This window comes from Ursus arctos, unplaced genomic scaffold (genome assembly GCF_023065955.2).
Source record: "Ursus arctos isolate Adak ecotype North America unplaced genomic scaffold, UrsArc2.0 scaffold_33, whole genome shotgun sequence".
Lineage (NCBI taxonomy): Eukaryota > Metazoa > Chordata > Mammalia > Carnivora > Ursidae > Ursus > Ursus arctos.
The window spans coordinates 17,457,191-17,476,945 of NW_026623019.1; the positions used below are offsets into that span (position 1 = coordinate 17,457,191).

General features: G+C 41.6%; 1 protein-coding gene across 1 annotated transcript in view; it reads right to left on the reverse strand.

Moving 5' to 3' along the window:
- Positions 1-6,121: 6,121 nt before the first annotated feature.
- Positions 6,122-19,755, reverse strand: part of GNAQ (G protein subunit alpha q) — a 304,957-nt gene continuing 291,323 nt past the window's right edge. The window contains exon 7 of the mRNA XM_026518812.4: positions 6,122-16,396. Coding sequence (XP_026374597.1) covers positions 16,206-16,396 — 191 coding nt within the window. The 3' untranslated portion in view covers positions 6,122-16,205. The remainder of the gene's footprint in view (positions 16,397-19,755) is intronic.

Genomic DNA, 19,755 nt, shown 5'->3' on the forward strand with positions numbered 1-19,755 from the left:
TTTAAAGAAGAAATAATACCTATTCTCTTGAAGCGGTTTTGAAAAAATAGAAACAGAAGGAAAACTTCCAAACTCCTTCTATGAGGCCAGCATTACCCTGATCCCAAAACCAGGCAAAGACCTCATCAAAAAGAAAAATTAAAGACCAATACTCCTGATGAATATGGGTGCCAAAATTCTCAAGATCCTAGCCAATAGGATCCAACAGTACATTAAAAGGAGTATTCATCACGACCAGGTGGGATTTATTCCTGGGATGCAAGGTGGTTCAACATTTGCGAATCAATCAGTGTGATAGAGCACATTAATAAAAGAAAAGACAAGAACCATATGATCCTCTCAATTGATGCAGAAAAAGCATTTGACAAAATACAGCATCTTTTCCTGATTAAAACTCTTCAGAGTCTAGGGATAGAGGGAACGTTCCTCAATTTCATAAAAACCATCTATGAAAAGCCCACAGTGAATATCCTTCTCAATGGGGAGAAACTCTCCGCTTTTCCCCCATCAGGAACACAACAAGGATGCCCACTCTCAACACTATGGTTCAACATAGTACTAGAAGTCCTAGCATCAGCAATCAGACAACGAAAAGAAATAAAAGGCATTCAAATTGGTAAAGAAGTCAAACTTTCTCCCTTTGCAGAGGACGTGACACGTTATGCGGAAAACCCAAAAGACTCCACTCCCAAATTACTAGAACTCATATAGCAATTCAGTAATGTGACAGGATACAAAGTCATTGCACAGAAATCAGTTACTTCCCTCCATACTAACAATGTAACTGTAGAAAGGCAAATTAGGGAATCGACTCCATTTACAATAGCACCAAAACCCATAAGATACCTTGGAATAAACCTAACCAAAGAGGTAAAGGATCTATACTCTAGAAACTATAGAACACTTATGAAAGACATTGAAGAAGACACAAAAAGATGGAAAAACATTCTATGCTCATGGATAGGAAGACTAAACATTGTTAAAATGTCTATGCTGCCCAGAGCAATCTATACTTTCAATGCCATCACAATCAAAACACCAATGGCATTTTTCAAAGAGCTGGAACAAACAGTCCTAAAATTTTTATAGAACCAGAAATGACCCTGAATTGCCAAGGAAATGTTGAAAAAGAAAAAGCTGGGGGGGTGGGGCTTGCTTGATTTCAAGCTCTATTACAAAGCTGTCATCACCAAGACAGCATGACACTGGCACAAAAACAGACACATAGATCAATGGAACAGAATAGGGAGCCCAGATATGCACCCTCAGCTCTGTGGTCAACTAAGCTTTGACAAAGCAGGAAAAAATATCCAATGGAAAAAGGCAGTCTCTTCAATAAATGGTGTTGGGAAAATTGGACAGCTATGTATACTAATTTCTTATTTTTTTTAAATTTTAACTTCAAAGTGGGCTCCATGCCCAATGTGGGGCTCGAACTCACAACCCTGAGATCAAGAGTTGGATGATCTAGTAACTGAGCCAGCCAGGCGCCCTACTGGTAAATTAATTTTTAATTGGGTTTTGGACATTATACATTTTATGTTGAGTGCTGGATTTATTGTATTTCAGGAGGGTTGGACTTTAGCAGCCAGGTTATTCGAGGATCAACTTAATCCTTACAAGGTCTATTTTTTTATTTTTATTTTTTATTTATTTTTTAAAGATTTTTATTTATTTGTCAGAGAGAGAGAACACAAGAGAGCAAGAGAGCACAAACGGGGGAGCGGCAGGCTCCCTGCTTAGCAAGGGATCCTAAGATCACGACCCGAGCCGGAGGCAGGCACCCAACCAACTGAGCCACCCAGATGTCCCAGGTCTATTTTTTTAACATTGGCCGTGGTGGTTTTAGAGTAGTCCTTATTTGAGGCTTAATTTCACACCGTTTCTAAGGTATGTCGAACGAGCACGCTCTGCTCTGGATGGTTGGAGCTCATGCATTGCCCTGCTCTCTGTGAACTCTGGGGATTGTGAAGCTTCAAGTTCTCCAGTTACTTTTTGTCTGGCGTGGGGCACTTTCACTCCACACGTGCGTGCTTTTGTGTTGAGCAACAGGCCCACGTCCCAGGGACCTTTACGCAGATTTCTGGAGCTCTGTCTTCGAGCCGCTCCCTTCGCTCCGGTAGTATGGACCACCCGTTCCAGCTACTTCAGCCTTTCTGAACTCTCACCTTTGTGCTCGACTCAGGATTCCCTTTCCTTCACTGTAGTTCATAAAGTATTTCCAGGAGGAAAGCCCGGAGAATTGTGGGGCTCATCTCAATAGTTCTCTTTCTGTCAGGGATCAGGGGTCTACGCTGTCGGTGACTAGCGGACAACTCCACAGTCTTCCAGTTATTTGCACTAAGGTAAATCTGGTCCCATTCACTCCATCAGAACCAGACTCCCCTTTATTCTTTTGATATATTTTCACCCAGGATAGAATTCTAGGTTGGTAGTTTCCCCCCTCCCTGCCCCCAGCACTTCAAAGATATCATTCCACTGCCTTCTGCATTTAATGGTTTCTGTTAAGAGTCAGTTGTGAATTTATTGATTTTTCTAAAGGTAATTGTTTTTATTTTTTCCCCCTAGCTGCTTTCACTGTTTTTCATTTGTTTTTTGGCATTTTACTATATGTCTAAGCATATACTTCTTTTTGCTTGTTTTTCTTGGGGATCTTTGAACATCTTGAATTTATAGCTTGATGCATTTTATCAGTTTGGATAAGTTCTCTGTTTTTGTCTGTAAAAATTGCTTCTTTACCATTCTCCATTTCTGCTTCTATGGGATTCCAAATATGTATATTGAAAATACATTGGAAAAATATATTTGGAATCCCACAGAAGCAGAGGGAGAGAATATATATACATACATATTCATTCATTCATTCATTCATTCATTCTGTACCTCTCACTGAAAGGGTAAGCCCATACAAATATCTATCGTCCATTCTTTTTTTTTCTTACCCCACTTCATCCTCATGATGTTCTCATGATCCATTTTCAGGTTCACTATTTTTCTCCTCAGCTATTTGCAATCTGCAAATAAATCACATCCTGAGCTCTTAATTTAGGTTATATATTTTTTTCTTTTCAAACTTTAATCTCCATAAGTCCATTTTCATAGTCACCAAAGGTCTTCCAAAATTCACTCTCTTATGACATTCATTTTGAAGTTGAACTTCAGGCCTATACATTTGTTTTCTTTTTTCTTTTTTTTATTTTTTTAAAGATTTTATTTATTTAATTGACAGAGACAGCCAGCGAGAGAGGGAACACAAGCAGGGGGAGTGGGAGAGGAAGAAGTAGGCTCATAGCGGAAGAGCCCGATGTGGGGCTCGATCCCATAACGCCGGGATCACGCCCTGAGCCGAAGGCAGACGCTTAACTGCTGTGCCACCCAGGCGCCCCAGGCCTATACATTTCTGACCATCATTACTCTTAGGCTGCAGTTCTTCTTATTCCCATCCCAAGGTGAGGTGGTTTCCCTGAACCACACTGCTTTGTGTGTGGTCTACACTCTAATACTTGCCCTTCTACCTGTAAAAGGCTAACAGAAATGTCACACTGCTTCTCAGCTTCTCCTCTTTCCTTTCTGAAACTGATAAATGCTGCCAGAGGAAGAGTGGACCGAAACACTGGACTCATTCTCCTGGGCTCTTGTCTTCTTCTGAAACCTGGTCCAGTCATTAGTCACTATCTTGTTAGCTTATCTCTGCCTTTAGGAAACTGTTTTTAATATTTTATCCAGCTTTTCTATATGACCTTTGTGGGATAATTGGTCTGAAGTGTCTAGTCTGCTATAACAAAAAATTTATAGTGGAACTAATCTGCTCTGTTTGGTCCTTCTCTCCAGCTTCCTTTGGCTTTGGAGTGCTGGCATGGATAAATCAGTTGGCTCCATGTATGCAATCGGTAGACATGTTGGTTTGGGATAGAATTAAGTGTAGAGTGTTTGCAAGCTTATTTAGTTCAGGGATACAAAATCGAAGCTAGATAAGAAGGAAAGTGAAGAGCATAAAAGGCTGGTGAATTGGGAGAATAAAGTGATGAACGGTCTGAAGAAAATCTTTAGATTTCAGGAGTAGAGCAGAAATCATTGAATAAAATGTTAGGAAGGGAAGTTGCACCCAGATGTTTGAGTTAGTGCTTTGGAGGTGGAGAAATTAAAATGCAAAGAGTGATCATGGAAGCGGGTGGCTAGCGTGGAGGAGAATTGATCGCTGAAGATGAAGATGGAAAGACCTGAAGTCCAGGCTGCCAGATGGGTTTTCCGTACAGAGGCTGAAGCCGCCCAGGGGAGTGTCAGGGGGTTTAATAGATGGTAGCAACCAGGAGGGAAGACGGCGTATAGTTGTGCGGATTGTGGATCAGAGTGTTGCAAAGCCTTTATGAATTTCTTTATTCCCTGAAATGGTCTAATTCTACCATCTGATGTGGTTCATGTTCCCCTGCCAGAAGACTTGTACATATTTCGTCCACATTTAAAAAATTAATACATATACTTACGATGCAAGACCCTGAGGGACTCAGCTCCCATTTCTGATCTTCTCCTTAGTCGGCCTCTTTATAGGGTTTGTCACAGGGTACAGATCTGGCCAATGCAATGTGAGCAGAAATCTGTTAAGGCGTATGTGGAAACTGTATGGTGACTAACATAATATAATAAAAAATCAAAAAAAAAAAGGGGGTATGTGGAAAAGCTCTTGCTTTCTTTCTTTTTTTTTTTTTAAGATTTTTAAATTTATTTATCTGACAGAGATAGAGACAGCCAGCGAGAGAGGGAACACAAGCAGGGGGAGTGGGAGAGGAAGAAGCAGGCTCATAGCGGAGGAGCCTGATGTGGGCCTCGATCCCAGAATGCTGGGATCACGCCCTGAGACGAAGGCAGACGCTTAACCGCTGTGCCACCCAGGCGCCCCAAGCTCTTGCTTTCTTGACACAGGTAACTTCATCTTTTTCTTGAGTCTTCCCTTGTGTGTGGGGATGATGGCTGGAACTGCAACAGCCATCTTGTGACCATGAAGAAACGCCTTAAGACCTTAGAAAAATCAGCCCTTTTGTAGTTAGTTTATCAAAAAGGGAACAGCACTTACTCTGGACTTCCTGACATGTGAAGGGGGTCGGGGGGCGGTGCGGAAATCTATCTGCTTCAGTCACTTGAGCAGACTACAGTCTCAAAAAATTCTTAAAATACATAGTAAACAGCAAACGCAAACTCAAATATATGAGGGCATATGAATGTGTTGGCCTCTTCTGATGGTCAAAATTGTGCCCCTCAGTCTACACCACACTGTTTTAGCTCCCTGACTTCCCCCAAATCAAGAAAGAGTCCAAACAGATTGCAGGTCAACAATGCCCAGAATTAAAACCATAGGGATCGATTGCTTTCTCCTTAGTCTGGTCCACGGGTGGTAGCTGATATCTGGAGGATTGTGTGTCATAGAATCTAGTGCTCACAGTAGAATTTATCCCTAACACTAGTACTTAACACCAGCAGATCCACAAGTGTTCATTGCAGAAAAATCTCTTTTGAAGTAACAAATGTAAAGGGAAGTCAAAAAGGGAGTCAATCTTCCCGTTCTGCAGTGATACTGCGGGTACCCCCAGGCCAGGCAATCCTGGAGGTGTTGGAGTTGACCTCGAGAAGGCTGACGTGTAATGACAAAATTGAAGAGTAAGAAGGTAGGAAGAGGTCTCAAACCACCATCTGAATATCTGAGGTGGCATATTTTTAAAATGTACAAATAATGGGGAAAAATGAGAAAGTATACACATTTCTGATGGCTAAGTGAAATGCGAGAAGTCCATCTTGCTGGAGATTATCCTCAATCAGTCATATTTAGAACCATTAAACTAGTCTTTTGGTGCCTGATTCCAAAAGCACAATTTACTTTAACCCTGAGTTTTTTTCCTTCTGAGTTTACTTAAATTTTAGCCCAAATTCCAGACACATTGGCACATGTTCCTATAATTTTTTTCTTAAACGTTTTAAGCCATCACTGAATTTTGTTGTTTGTTTCTTACTGGAAATACTTGGTCACTCTTCATAGAATTATGCCCAGCAAAAGTGTCTCAATAAAAGAGATTTGGTCTTAAGAAATAAGTTGGAATCCTCACAGTGCCTTCTAAAAAGATAACAGTACTTGAGTTTGAATACAGTTTTATTTAGCCATGGATCATCACAAAATATACAGGCATGTAACCCCTACTCAGAAACTCATTCCTTCACAAATAATGAGATAGCTAAATATAGTAAGTACATTCCAGCCTATGAGAACAAATATTCAGACATTAGTACTAAGAAAATTGTGGCATAAGTTTTTGCATTGGCAGAGCGCCTCTCATTCTAAAGTCCTGTTTCATCAAGATTTGAAATACTGAAATACAGCTTCCTTAATTTTTTCTAAGTATATACTTTGACCAACTGTCAAATCAGAGAAACTTATTTCTTTTAAAGGAAGACACTCTTTGAGAACATGGCCTAGATAATGTTCCCTTACTTTGGTAATACTTTTCAATTAAATGTCACCATATGCGCCAATTCTCTGATGGAATATTCTTTCCTCTCTGCCTGTGATGATGTCAGCACCATCCATTGGTGGGGGGAGCAAGACTGAAGCGCCTTTGTGTCTCTAAGGAGGCAGCCCGCCTCACACACCTGGAATCAGGGCTGGTGTGGGTGCTCACCGTGGAGCCAGTGGCCAGAGCTGGGCAGAGGGAGGAAAGGAATAGAGACATCCTCTAAACAGAATAGCAATAAGATTGAAATGTCTGTGTCCCTTTTCTTCAACAACGGAAATGGATTATCTTTGAAGGTGGTGTAGTGGTAGCTTCCAGGAGTAGGCGGAACTTTTTTCTTAACTATATTACTGCTATATTTACTCTCCCACTGTGGGGCCCGGGTAGCAACTTCATCTCATGCTAGAGTTCCTGGTGCTAGTCTGGGACCTCGGTCGTCAGCTGCAGTTACATTGACGGCCAAGTACTGAAGCCTTGGAGGTGATGGGTTTGGACAAGTCCCTGTACGTGAAGGTCCTCCCTCGATGGCCTTCATGTCTCATCTGGGATTTCCCCCTAAGTGGACCCTTGTAAACGATTTTGGTGGAAGTTGTTGGTGAGATGGCCCCAGAGCGCATAGTGAGAATTTGGAAGTAACTCCTGGGGAAGAGAAGAGCCAGTAAAGGGGGTGTAAATGAGCAGGTTCTGTCGACAGGAAGTGGGGCCTAACGGGGTTCCTCTGGGAGGGTGTGCAGAATAAGCCTACGGCTTGAACGGCGAGGACCGCAAGCTGTAGCATGTGTCCACCAAGCCTTGTCCCTCACTGCCTGAGCGCATCTCCTGAGGCAGGGACTTTTGGTTCCTGGCTTGTGGCCAGAGAAAGCTGGAAGGATGCAGGTAGCGCCGGACCTGAAAGAGAAGTGTCTACAGTCACCCCCGTGTGGAGCTGGGGACGTGCAAGGGTGGCCACCCTCAGTCAGTGGGACAATCGTGACACAAATGCAGTCCTACACTCCGTGGATCGGAGTCTGTGGTTCTGTCCAGGCATTTGTGTGGCACAGGCGTGGGGTTGTGGGAAGTGAGCCGTCTGCACAGAGAAGCCTTAACTCCACAGTGGAAATAACGTCAGTGACGGTGCCCCTGAGTCGTGTAGCTCTGGCTTTTGTCATTTGGATAAGACTTCATAAGTCCCAGCCTTGGCTCATCTGCCCTTTTAAGGAAATACTCATAGTTGCCATAACGAGGTGTTCTTGCCTGGATGGAGCACAGCTCTTTTAAGATCGCGCCTGGGAAGATGGGCAAGAAAAAATTTTTTAAAGAAAATGGTAGCTGTGGATTTTATGATCTTTTCTGTCTTGATCATGTCCGTGTGAAGAATGCTTTTCTGTGAGTTGAAGTTCATAACCAAGTCTGACTCTGTATACTCATGTAAGTGCGTGTATACACAACTTCAAGGTCAAACCATGGTTAGTGTCTGTGTATATATCCACATATGTTCAGAGATTAGTTTTCAGAAGATTGAGGATTAATCTAGTTACCTAACGAACATGAACATCTGGACAAGCCTTTTGTTCAGCATTGACTGAGCTGCTTGGAGATGCTGAGACATTTCACACGCACACTCTCATACCTACAAAGTGCTAGGGGAATCTGATGTCCAAATTCCTTTTGAGTTTAAAATACTTCATATTTCTGGCCAAGCTGCCATTTCCGAGGCCGTGATGAGCACAGCGCTCTTTGGTAATTAGCTCCAGGTCACAAGGGGAGGGAATTCACGTGCTGTGGGTGCAATAAGCCAGCTGGGCTTGTCCTCCTGCCATTTTCCCAGGTTCACAGAAAGGTGGTGTCATAAGGGGACCGAGGGTGGTGTGCAGGAACAGCTCGAGAGAGACCATTGTTAGGAAGACCATTGTCTTCCCAACTGGGGTTCAATGACCCCACAATCAGCAGCTTAAAATTGGGTGTGGTGGGAGTATTTGACACCGTGGAAATGAGCACACACTTCAGATGAGTACCGCAATCCTGCCCCACTTGCCCCCCATTGTGAACCATTTCCCAGGATCCTACTGGCCAGGACCCTCGACTGTTCCATAAGCAGCAGCAGGCCCCTTCTGTGAATGCTGCCCTGACCCCAGGAATATAATCCTTGCTGCTACAATCCTTGATGAGGGCCCAGTACCTCAGGTGTGGCCCAGCTGGTGCCTTGACTGGACCGTACGGCAGGCAGCGTGGGACTGGCGGCCCGCGTGGCATCCTAGGTGAGGCGCAGCCCAGAGCGGACACACACACGGTCTTGTCAGCAATGTGAGCTTCTTGGCAGCGGGGTACACAGGGCGGAATTCCCGCTTGTAGACTGGTGGTGTTTGCCAAGCCTCGTTTGTCAGTGTGTCTTGTATCCGCCCTCTTATTTCCAGAGATGCGTTAAATAGCCACCATCCATGTGCATTGGGTAAACTGGGAACAGTGATAGTCCCAGGGGCCCTTTGCATAGTCCACCTCAATGGGACAGGCTCCTGGCCCACTAGGCTGGGAAAGCGCCCCCTCCAGGGCTGGAGGGCCCAAACTGGCTTGTGGAAGGCCGCCACTAAGGGATTCCCGGCCTCAGCTCTTTGTTAGCAGGGGCTGATTTCACTACCTTCTTAATTAAAGAGGGTAAGTTGCCTTATTTTACCCATCAGCTTATGGGATGGGAGAATACTCTGGCCTCTGCCTTCTTGAAGAAAACAGGAAGAGAGAAAATGGACACAGATCAGATTTTAAGTCCTGAGGTGTAAGAATTCAGAGAAAACAGTCTTTCTGGAACTCCCGGTGCATCTTAGATTCTAGAGACCTGCATTTTATAACCAAGGCCTTGTGCTGCAGGGACTTAGGGTGCTCCCTCAAAACACATGGACTTGAGTTCCTTCTCCTAGCTGGATCCATATTTTACTTAGCTATGGCAACGAAACAAAGGAATAATGGTAAGGCCTAGATAATTTAACCACCAGAAACCTACCCTTAACCATGGCCTTCCACTCTCCAACCGTGATCCACCGTTCAATAAGGGCTTAAATATGGAGTAACTCATGAGCTTGGTTAGAACTCAAAATTAACAAAAGAAAAGCAAGACACTAGCTAATTTACCATCAGAAATTGCTCTTGTTCATTATCAAATGAACCACTGCTGTTCTGTAGCATTACTTTGCACCCCCCCACCTTTCTGCTGTAGTTTAATTGGTACCACAACCTAAAAGTAAAATGGCAGCGGCAGTGGGGGTGGGGTGGGGGACAGGGAATGGTAGAGGCGGGGAAGATGAGGAACAAGACAGAGAAGTTTTTGGACCAACTACTTTTATTGCTTCCAGAAGGCTAGCACTGAAAACATCTGACTAATCAGGATGGGTCTATGAGTCAAAAGGTCAAGTTAAAATATTTGGCTCAAATTATGTTGAGCGAGTTCATTTTTCCTGTGGGCTATGGGTCTTCAAGATGATGATGCAGATGGACACAGGTCCCAGAGGCCACAGAGTGAGGGGTGCTAGGGGCTGGCTGACACCCCATTTCCTCAGGGGGGAGGTTGTGGGGGACTGATCACTCCGGGCCTGTACTAAATGACAGTCCCCCGTCACACCATCCCTTAATAGTAAGATCCAGAGAGGGGACACCATCTCCTGGAAATGGTCTTTAACGCATGCAGGAATAGGACAGTCTTACCCAAAGGCTTTTAAGTGAAAACACTTTCTGAAGTATTTGGAAGGAACAGTATGCTGAAAACCACAAAATTCCGTAAGCAAGGGCCGGGCTGCCAGTTAGAACTGGTTAGTAAGTAGCAGGAACAGATTTTGCTTTTGTTATGGTTCGAAGTCCCTACCTACAGAAGCACTGATTTTTCTAGAAAAACACTTGCCATCATTATCCTAACTTGACAAAACTGCTAGAGAAAGAAAAACTAGTTCTTAGCTGATCTCAAAAGCTTCGGTGTTTGTTTCTAAAAGTCACAGCCCCAAAGGACATCTACAGCTCCTTTCCCGTGAGGAGAGGACGGTTCACGATGGCTGCTGAAACGGGAAAGCTCTGAGCTAAGCTCTGGCCTCTTTCAGCCAGTTAATCGTTCCTAATTAGAAGACAGATTGAAGATAGGCAGTTCTTTTGTAAGTCTTTAGTGAGCAGCTATTAAAATTTGTATTTACAGTTGCTTGCCACTTAAATTAGGTCATGTTTAAAAAAAAATTGAAAAAAAAAATGCCACCAGTACGAATATTTCCACTGAAGCCTAAAATCTGGTTATATACCGAAGGGAAAGGATTTTTTTTTTCATGTTTGCTTAGAAAATTCTAAACCTGTCTACTTGGACAATGCATGTGCAGTATGAAGTATTTTAGGAAAGGAAAAATTTATTCCAATACTCCCTAGAATAAAAAACATTCTAGAAGAGGCTGAGGCAACTTCAAGAAGCAAACTCAAGAACGAAGAATACTATAGTACAAAATTATGGCCAAAAATACTGTATTTTTAACCAGCAAGATCATTGGGGCATTATTATACAACATTAGGTGTTTTTTGCAAAACTAGTTCCCATCCCCAAACAATAGACAATACATGCATTTGAATGACATTTTAAGAACAGTAAATATGATTCTTTTAAATACTGCAAGTTAAAAATGTTTTCTGACAAAACTCCCTAAATACATAGGTCTAGTAAGGGTTTCCAACATGATGACAGGTGAGGAATCCAGCAAGAAGTTGTATTTAGAGTTCTTTGAGGAAAAGAAATCTACCAAAAACATGTGTTTCAGTCCAAGTAACCTGAATGTTACACGGCAATTTGCCATCTCTCTTCTTAAACTTGAAAATATTCTACAAAGAATATTTTCCTCCCTGGTGTTTTTTCTACCTATCTGAAAGTCAGAACTGCTTTATCCAAGTAAGATCCAATTTAGCCCAATAGGTGTTTTCATAACATGTAAATGTCATTTACTATTGGGTCGGAATCATACGGGGAAATGGAAGATACATGATTGGGAGGTAAGAAGGAAATTAATATTTGAGCACCTACTATGTGCTAGGTGTGTATACATACTTTGAACAGATGATTCTAGAGGCGAGAGTATAATTGATGTGATGAGCACTGGGTGTTATACACAACTGATAAATTATTGAACACTACATCTGAAACTAATGATGTATTATATGTTGGCTAATTGAATTTAAATAATAAAAAAAAATCCCATGAAATATTTGGGATGTACTTATATAAAAAAAAAAAAAAAAGGTCACCAGAAGTTGGGAAGACAGCAATGAATGGGTGGTTACTCTGTGAGGAAAAACTAATGCCAAGTTGAGACTCTGTACTAGGTATCTACGGAACAGCAGGTGTCTGGCTCCAAAAATCTCTAACTAGTCATACACAACTAAGCCACTTCTTTTCCTAATTTGGTGGAACCAAAATGAAATCCCAAACACATAGTTACCAGGACAGACCTATTAACGCTACATATGCTGGAAATAAGTGGAGATAAACATATAATATTACAAGTTTTGATTTGTGTGTGTGTTTCTAACCAAAGATAGATCTTTGGAAGAAAATAGTAATGTATACCAAGCACAACTTGTTTGTATTAATTGAGATGTTGTCAATTACCAATTAAGTGGTTTTAAACCCTTATTTAATTTTAAGAAGAGCAGCAATATACATTACAATACTTGGGTACACTTTATTTTGATATGGGTTAACATTCTTCTATATTTCATTTCATTCGTGTTTTTTTTTTTTTTTGAGAAACTGAAAACAAAGGGAAATTGAGGGTAATTTTGAAGGTTATTTCCAACCACTATCTGAGTCTTGCAGTATCTCATTATACAGCCCTTTCTTCCATTATTGTTTTTTTGCAAATAAGTCATTTGACCCAAATCCAGCATAAATAGCTTTTTACCAATTCCTAACTTAAGACAACTAAAATTTACAATCATGTGGCAGTATAAATTTTAAAATTACAGTTCATACACCTTGACAGTCAAGATAGTCTAAAGTACAAAAAGTAAATTGTCCTTTAGCTGAATTACCTTTTTTTTTTTTTTTAAATAGTAGGCTTGCTAGTTAATCCACACACACACACACACACAAATACAAGTTTCAGGTGTTCTTCGAATACCTTTTGTAGGTGTCATATGCTAGTAAACAACATATGCAGGTTCCTAAGATTTTTTTTTCCCAGTCTATTCATGACATTCAACAGAGCTCCTTATATGAAAATGTTTTTTTTTTAAAAAAAAAACAAAACCCAAAAACTTCGAGGGGATTTACTGACTTTTGAATAGGTGTGTTATTTCCCTTTGTTTCAGGTATGAGGCACAAACTTCTGAATTTAAGCTCTGTAAGGCATAGTACAAACCTCCAATTTACAAATGAGGAATTCTCTGTGGGTTTGGAACTGCCATGTCACGCAAAAGAGGGAAAATTATCTGTAAACTGGTACACTGCAATGTGTTAAGTGAGTCATGAAACGGCTGCTTGCCTTGGTATGCTGAAGAAAGGTTTTTGTGTTTGTGTTTTTCTTTTTGAATAAGACATGCCCAAGTCACCAAAACCTCGCCACGGGCCTCCGTTACCTGGAGCAGCAATGGCAGAAGTCCAGTGGCACGCGCTTCTAATGCTTGCAATCACAATATAATAGAAAGCAGGAGTAAACTTTGTTTTTATACAAAACTGAAAAGAATCCCTTCCCGCCCCTAACCCCTTCAATAAAACCCCAAACAAAGAAACAGAAAAGAAAATCCTTTAGCTTCGATCGACTAGTGTGGATACAATTAGGTTTCCATGCGTCACTGCAGCTAGGGTGATCAATTTCTTCCTTTCTCAACAGAAAGGGATCTTGTCATGCACCCTACGGCACACAGCGAAGCCACAAACCTCAAATCTGCATAGCAATTCCATCCCAATTTCATAAAGACAAATAGAACAATCTCTCCCTGTTTGCTCAACTTCTTCGAGCTTTGAGATCATGTTTAATCGACTACATATCTACTATAGCTCTATTAAATAGAATATCTTGATTCCCTAAAACTGTAACACTTATGATCTTGTGATGAGGTTTTCTCTATACACACTGTAGGCCTTCAAATGTTATTGTTGACTTTTTTCTTTTTTTTTTTTTCCTTTTTCTCTTTTTTCTTGTTTTTTTCTTTTTTCTTTTTTTTTCTTTTCTTTTTTTTTTTTTTTTTTGCTGCACCAAATTTAAGATTGCCCTTTCAGGCAAGCAGTGGTCTCTAGCTGTTAAAACATTTCCTTAGTGGATCACAATAGCTTCTAAAACTGCCTTTCTAATAAAGGCCATCAGAGAGGTAATACTAAACTGTGCATTTGCCAAATAAGAATATGAATTGTATAAAAGCTCATATTCCAATCCTAGGTCAAATGGCAAAAGTTCTACAAAGTTGGTTTCCATGTTTGTATAAAAGCTCCGACTGATTTTATGTATTTTGCTATGAAATTCCCTTTGGGTCTTATCAGTATACCTCTACTCAGGAATGTGCAAACGATTTTATACAGCACGATGCTAGTACCGCTCTGTACGATAGTAAGATTTTTTTTTCTTTTCTAAATGGAAAAAAAAATATCCCTAGTCAGAAATAAACTGACAAATTTACATTCTCCTCTCTTAAAAAAGTAAATAAAATAACATTATTCAAAATGTGAATTAGCTATAAGACATACAATTACATAGATACATATCAATACAGCACATTCAATCTGCCAAAAAATTAATGATTCCAAAGCCAGTATGGATGCTGCAATCTCAACAGAGATGTATGTACAACGATGAGAGCATTCAGAATTGCACTATACCTACAGGCAGTCTGGTTCTTAATTAAATTACAGGTGCTTTCTGAGCAAAGTGAAAAAGTAACCTGTGTTGTTTGTGGTTGGGAAAGTAAAGAAGGAGAACATTCCGCCACTACTTAGGAACTCTTGGACTCCTCTAATATACCATTCATTTTCTCTCTTCCCTTTGTTGTTCCCAAACAGTGATTGATAGGGAAGTTTCGACTTGGGCCGAATAGTATGATACTTAGAGTAGGACCAGTGTTGTGGCCTAATTCCTACTCTCCAACAGGTTTAAAGCAATCTTACTTTATTTTCTTAAATCATATTTCAACTCCAGCTCATCAATACATGTGTTTTCTGTTTTTTGTGGGTTTTTTTTGCATTTGCTGAAAAATTGCACATAGAGAACTCCAAGTATCTCTCCTAGTAGGTTCAGTTACATAAATACATGTCCTACAGAACACGGACAGGTTACTCTTGCGTTAAGTCCCCAGGTCTTCCTTAGGTTCAACTTAACCAGTCGCCAGTTGAAAAAGATCCCAAAGGTGGTAAACCAGTAGGAACTTCAAATTTTGCAAATTAGAGGTGTCAGAATACTCAACCAATGTTCTTGGCAGACCTACTTGACCTTAAAGAACATAAAGAGTAAAACTGGCTTTAAGTGAAGAGATAGAAGCAGATTTCATGTTCTATCACAAAGACACTTTGTTACATTGCTGATTTGGACACTCAACATGGAATGGACACTGAACAATGTGATCTCAGGGCAAAGAAAAGAAGGGACCAAGCCAATCAAATTTACAGTCTCCGATTGTTGTTTCGGGGTCATTCTCAGCCAATTACTTGAGGATTCACAGTCTTATTCTCTTCCATTTTAGGATACTGGCTTTTACCTTTTTCACTACTCTGCTTTTACAAAAAGCCAGCTTTGGCAACACACACCCATAATAAATTATGGCCCAAAGAGTAAGGGACAAAAAGGAGGAAAAGCCTGAACCAAGAAGGGGAAAAACTAAGAACAAAACTAAGAACAACCTAAGAAAAAGGTTCTGGGTAGCAGCCGTTGGGGTAATGTAGTGTCTGTTGGCATATATATATATATATATATTTTTTTTTTTTTTTTGGCATCTGCAATTTAAAGAGAGGGTGACAATAAGGAAGGGTGGAAGGACCATGGCACCTGACATTTCAAAACAACTGTGTGTCTCTGCTCTCGCCTTACTGACTTGTGCATCTCTGAGCGACCGAGCTATGGCTGAAGGTAGAAATCCAAAAGAAATGACACTTAACCGTAAGCTGGGCATCTGTCATCCTAGCCCGAAGTGAGGCAAGACAATATATTTATACAGAACAACTCTATATGTGTATCCAGAATCATACAGTGAAAACCACAGTATTACTACTTAGACTCCTTCAGCAAAACTAGAAACATTTCAATTAAGCTGATGTTGATGGCTTAAATCAAATGATGCTGTCCTGACTGTATCATTTGGGAGAAAAACCTGACCAAGACTGGAACTAGGGTAAAGGCCATTGTAACCCAGGAAAAATCAGGATAGGGGTATGGGTTAGGAAAAGGGCAAACAGCTTTGTTTTGCTCAATTAAAAAAGAAAAAGAGAGAAAGAAACAACTCTTATCCGGGTGAGTGCATGACTGAGGATTTAAAATACATTGAAGTCACAAGGTTTTGCCTAAAAAAAAGAGAGAGAGGAAATGTGCTGGGACTGTACTTCAGCATCCTGTTTTTCCTCTGAATAGTTTAAATAAAATCATAATATTTACTACAAACTCTGTGGACACGTTCACAGAGTCCGGGACGGCAATAAATTAGTATTATGCAAATTGTTTTGCACAGAAACCCAGTCCCTCTCGTACAGCTTCACTAGCCCACCGGGGAGGGAAGGGCGGTGCCGAGGAGGCACAATCAGACCAGATTGTACTCCTTCAGGTTCAGCTGGAGGATGGTGTCCTTGACGGCGGCAAAGACAAAGCGGATGTTCTCGGTGTCTGTGGCGCACGTGAAGTGGGAGTAGATAATTTTGTCACTGTCTGGGTTCAGGTCCACGAACATCTTCAGGATGAATTCTCGAGCCGCCTGGGCATCTCTCTGGGGTCCTGTTGGCCAAGGGAGGAGAGGGAGGGCTTGTTAGTGGACGTGGTAATGCCTTCACTCAATAAATGCTTATTGGGGCCCGAAAGATGCCCCGGAGCTGCGGGTCGGATCTGCTATCACCACCGTCCCCACCACGACCGTACGACTGCTCCTCTTTGTCACGTTCTCTGCCCAGCCCTCCGTGTAGCTTCTAGACTGCCGCTGTTGCTGAGCACGCCACATTTATGTAGTTGTCGAGGCACTACGTGCGGTGATAAGAAAGACTGGTTTAGATTTTCTTAGACTGATCCGGTCTCTTCCGTGCCAAACACTGCCCTGGAGGCCTTGAAATAGGACTGTGATATATTTACCAGGATAGAGTGAGTGGTTAATTCTGCGATTAAGTCTTACACAGGACACCAAAATCACAGGCAACAAAAGAAAAAAACTGGACCTTATCAAAATAAAAAACGTTTGCGCATCAAACTGCATCAGTATCAAGACAGTGAAGAGACAACTTACAGAACGGGTGAAAATACTGGCCAATCCCGTATCTGATAAGAGGTTCGTATTCAGGAACTAGAAACGCCTACAACTCAGCAACGAAAAGGCAACCTGATTAAAAGAATGGACAAAGGACTCTAATAGACTGGTCTCCAAAGGTCGACAGCTGGCCAATAAGCACAGGCAGAGAGACTCAACATCACTCATCACTAGAGAGATGCAAATCCAAACCACACTGAGCTCCCACCTCACATCTACCAGAATGGCTATCCTGAAAAACCAGTATTAAAAAAAAACAAAAACCACCAGTGTGGGCAAGGATGTGGAAAAACTGAAACCCTCATGAATTACTGGTGGGAACGTACAAGGGTGTAGCCGCTGTGGAAAACAGCTGGATAGTTCCCCCAAAAGCTCAACGTGGTATTGCCATATGAGCCAGCAATTGTATTCCTAGGTATATATGCAAAGGAATTGAAAACAGGGACTCTAATAGTTACCTGGATGAATCTCATTGCTGTAGGATTCCCAATAGCAAAAGGGTGGAAACGACCCAAGTGGCCATCAACAGAGGGACGGATAAACAAGAGGTAGGAAGTACATAACGAATAGTATTCGGCCACAGAAAAGTTGCCACGACATGCATGAACCTTAAAATGTGACGCTAAGGAAAAGAAGCCAGACAAAAGAACAAATGTTGTATGACTGCACTTACACGCGGTACCTAGGAAAGGCAAATGAGCAGAGACAAAGTAGATCAGAGGTTAGTCCGAGGTGGGGGCAGGGGGAAAGGAGGAGCTATTGCTTAACAGTTAAAAAGTTTTAGGAATAGTGATGGCTGCCCAGCACTGGGAATGTAATTAATGCCACTGAACTGCATGCTTTAAAATGGTTAAAATGACAAATTCTGTTATGTATTTTACCGTAGTTTTAAAAACAGATCAAAAAGCCCTGAACTGTGTGCTTTTAAATGGGTGAATTACAAGGTTATATGAGTTACAGGTCAATAGAGCTGTTTTAAAAACCTATTTAATAGATCCTGTTAATTAGTAACATCAAAACCCCACAGCTATCAAGTACTGAGCATTCATATTTTAGTCTGTGAGACCCTATATATTTCCATCTTTTCCAGTGAGTTCCATCCTAAGAAAGATGGCGGTCATGCTATATAACCTTCTCCTCCTCCACTTCCTTCTGTCTGATAAGACCCTCTCAGGATCCACAGCTTCCATTTTTTCTATCAATATTTTTGTTATCTATCGATTGGGATAAAGAAATCTTAGAAAACTCAACCGAGGGCCTATCACTTCTAACAAAACACATCGTGAATTTTAGACTACCAGCTTGAAGACTTCTTCAAACCAGCCTTACTGCAAACTGGGGATTTCCCCCATAACCCTGCCAGAAGGAGGGAGGAAAAGAGCCATGAAGACAAATGGATTATTCCCATTTGCACAGTTTACAAAGGTAATGTTTGAATTTTTGACTTCAGTGACCAGAATTTTAAGTTTCGTCAGCAACTAAGAAGGCCGGCATCATAATTGAAAGCACCATGATTACAGTGTCACATCTTTCTCGATGTACTATTAATTTACTAATTCCACAGCAGTAATAGAATATTTAAAACCAGGACTAGTAGATTGCTGGGGTTGGAGCAGCTTCTCCTTTTCATAAAAAAAACCCCATCTTCCTGGTTTGTGAAGGAAGTTCCCGTTGATTTTTGTATGTACCCAATTTGAGGGGGAAAAGGGCTCTTTTTGCTTAAACCCTGAAGAATATCAGAACTAGACCCAAACGCATTCAGCGAAGAGCACTTGCAGTGTGTTAGGTTTTTAGGCATAAATTACAGGATTTGAATAAACACAAACTACAAAGAAATCATTATAGCCATCCTAGGAGGCACAGAATTCCATGGCCTCCAGGAACAATTCTGCAATTCACGTCCATGTGGAAATGGTACTTTCTCTTCCCGAAGAGAAGTACAGAAACGGCATTCATTATGATTAAGACCTCGTAAGTGCAGAAATGTGGAAGTGTGAAATTCGTAATACTACAAACACGTTCGTTATAAAAACATCACTGCAGAATAGGCCTAGAATTTTTTCTAGTTGTAGCTCCTCTTACAAGGGCTTTGCATGCAATGACAGCTGTGTTTGCTTTGTTTAAGTGTCTTTTTTTTCTTTCTCTGTGGCTAAGTTGCCTCTGTGCGTTATGCTTGTGTTGGGGGAGATGAACGGTAACAGACAATGTTCACGGTTTCAGACCTTGGCCGCGCACGCATGGTAGAAGGAAAACGCTCCCAGTGATGGGGAAGCTGGGGAATTTACTGGACGAAGGAGGGAGGGAAAGAGATTAGGAGGATGTGGCGGGGGGGGGGGGGGTGTACCCTAAACATCTATCACAGAAAAAAGTCTTGTTGTTGTCGAGAAATCAAACCCACGCAGTGTGCTGCGGGCACGCGCTGCTCTGGGGGGCAGGCTGTGCTGTATTTACCCCCATTGTCTTGTATGCGAGCGCATCATGAAAACCTGCTGGCCTAAAAGGGGTGCTACGTATGGTCTGGGGCGTTATTTGCTGGTTCTCACAGAACTCTGAGAAAAATGAAGAGGATCTTCTAGGGGCGTGAGGCAAATGTGTGTTTAGGTGTAAGCCAGATGCTTCGTGCCCATCTTCTTCACACAGATCTTGTGGTTAAAGACTAGCCCGCTGCTGTTGGAGGCCATGTTGACTGCACACAAAGTCCCTTCCTTCTGTAGTTTCCTCAGGGACAGTGAGGGATACAGTCTCCGGCACTTATAACTTAGTGGCAGGCTACTTGCCAATAAAAAGGAGTAAAAATGAAAACACTGTTTAAGCTAGGAAAGTGTTTTTGAGGGAATAG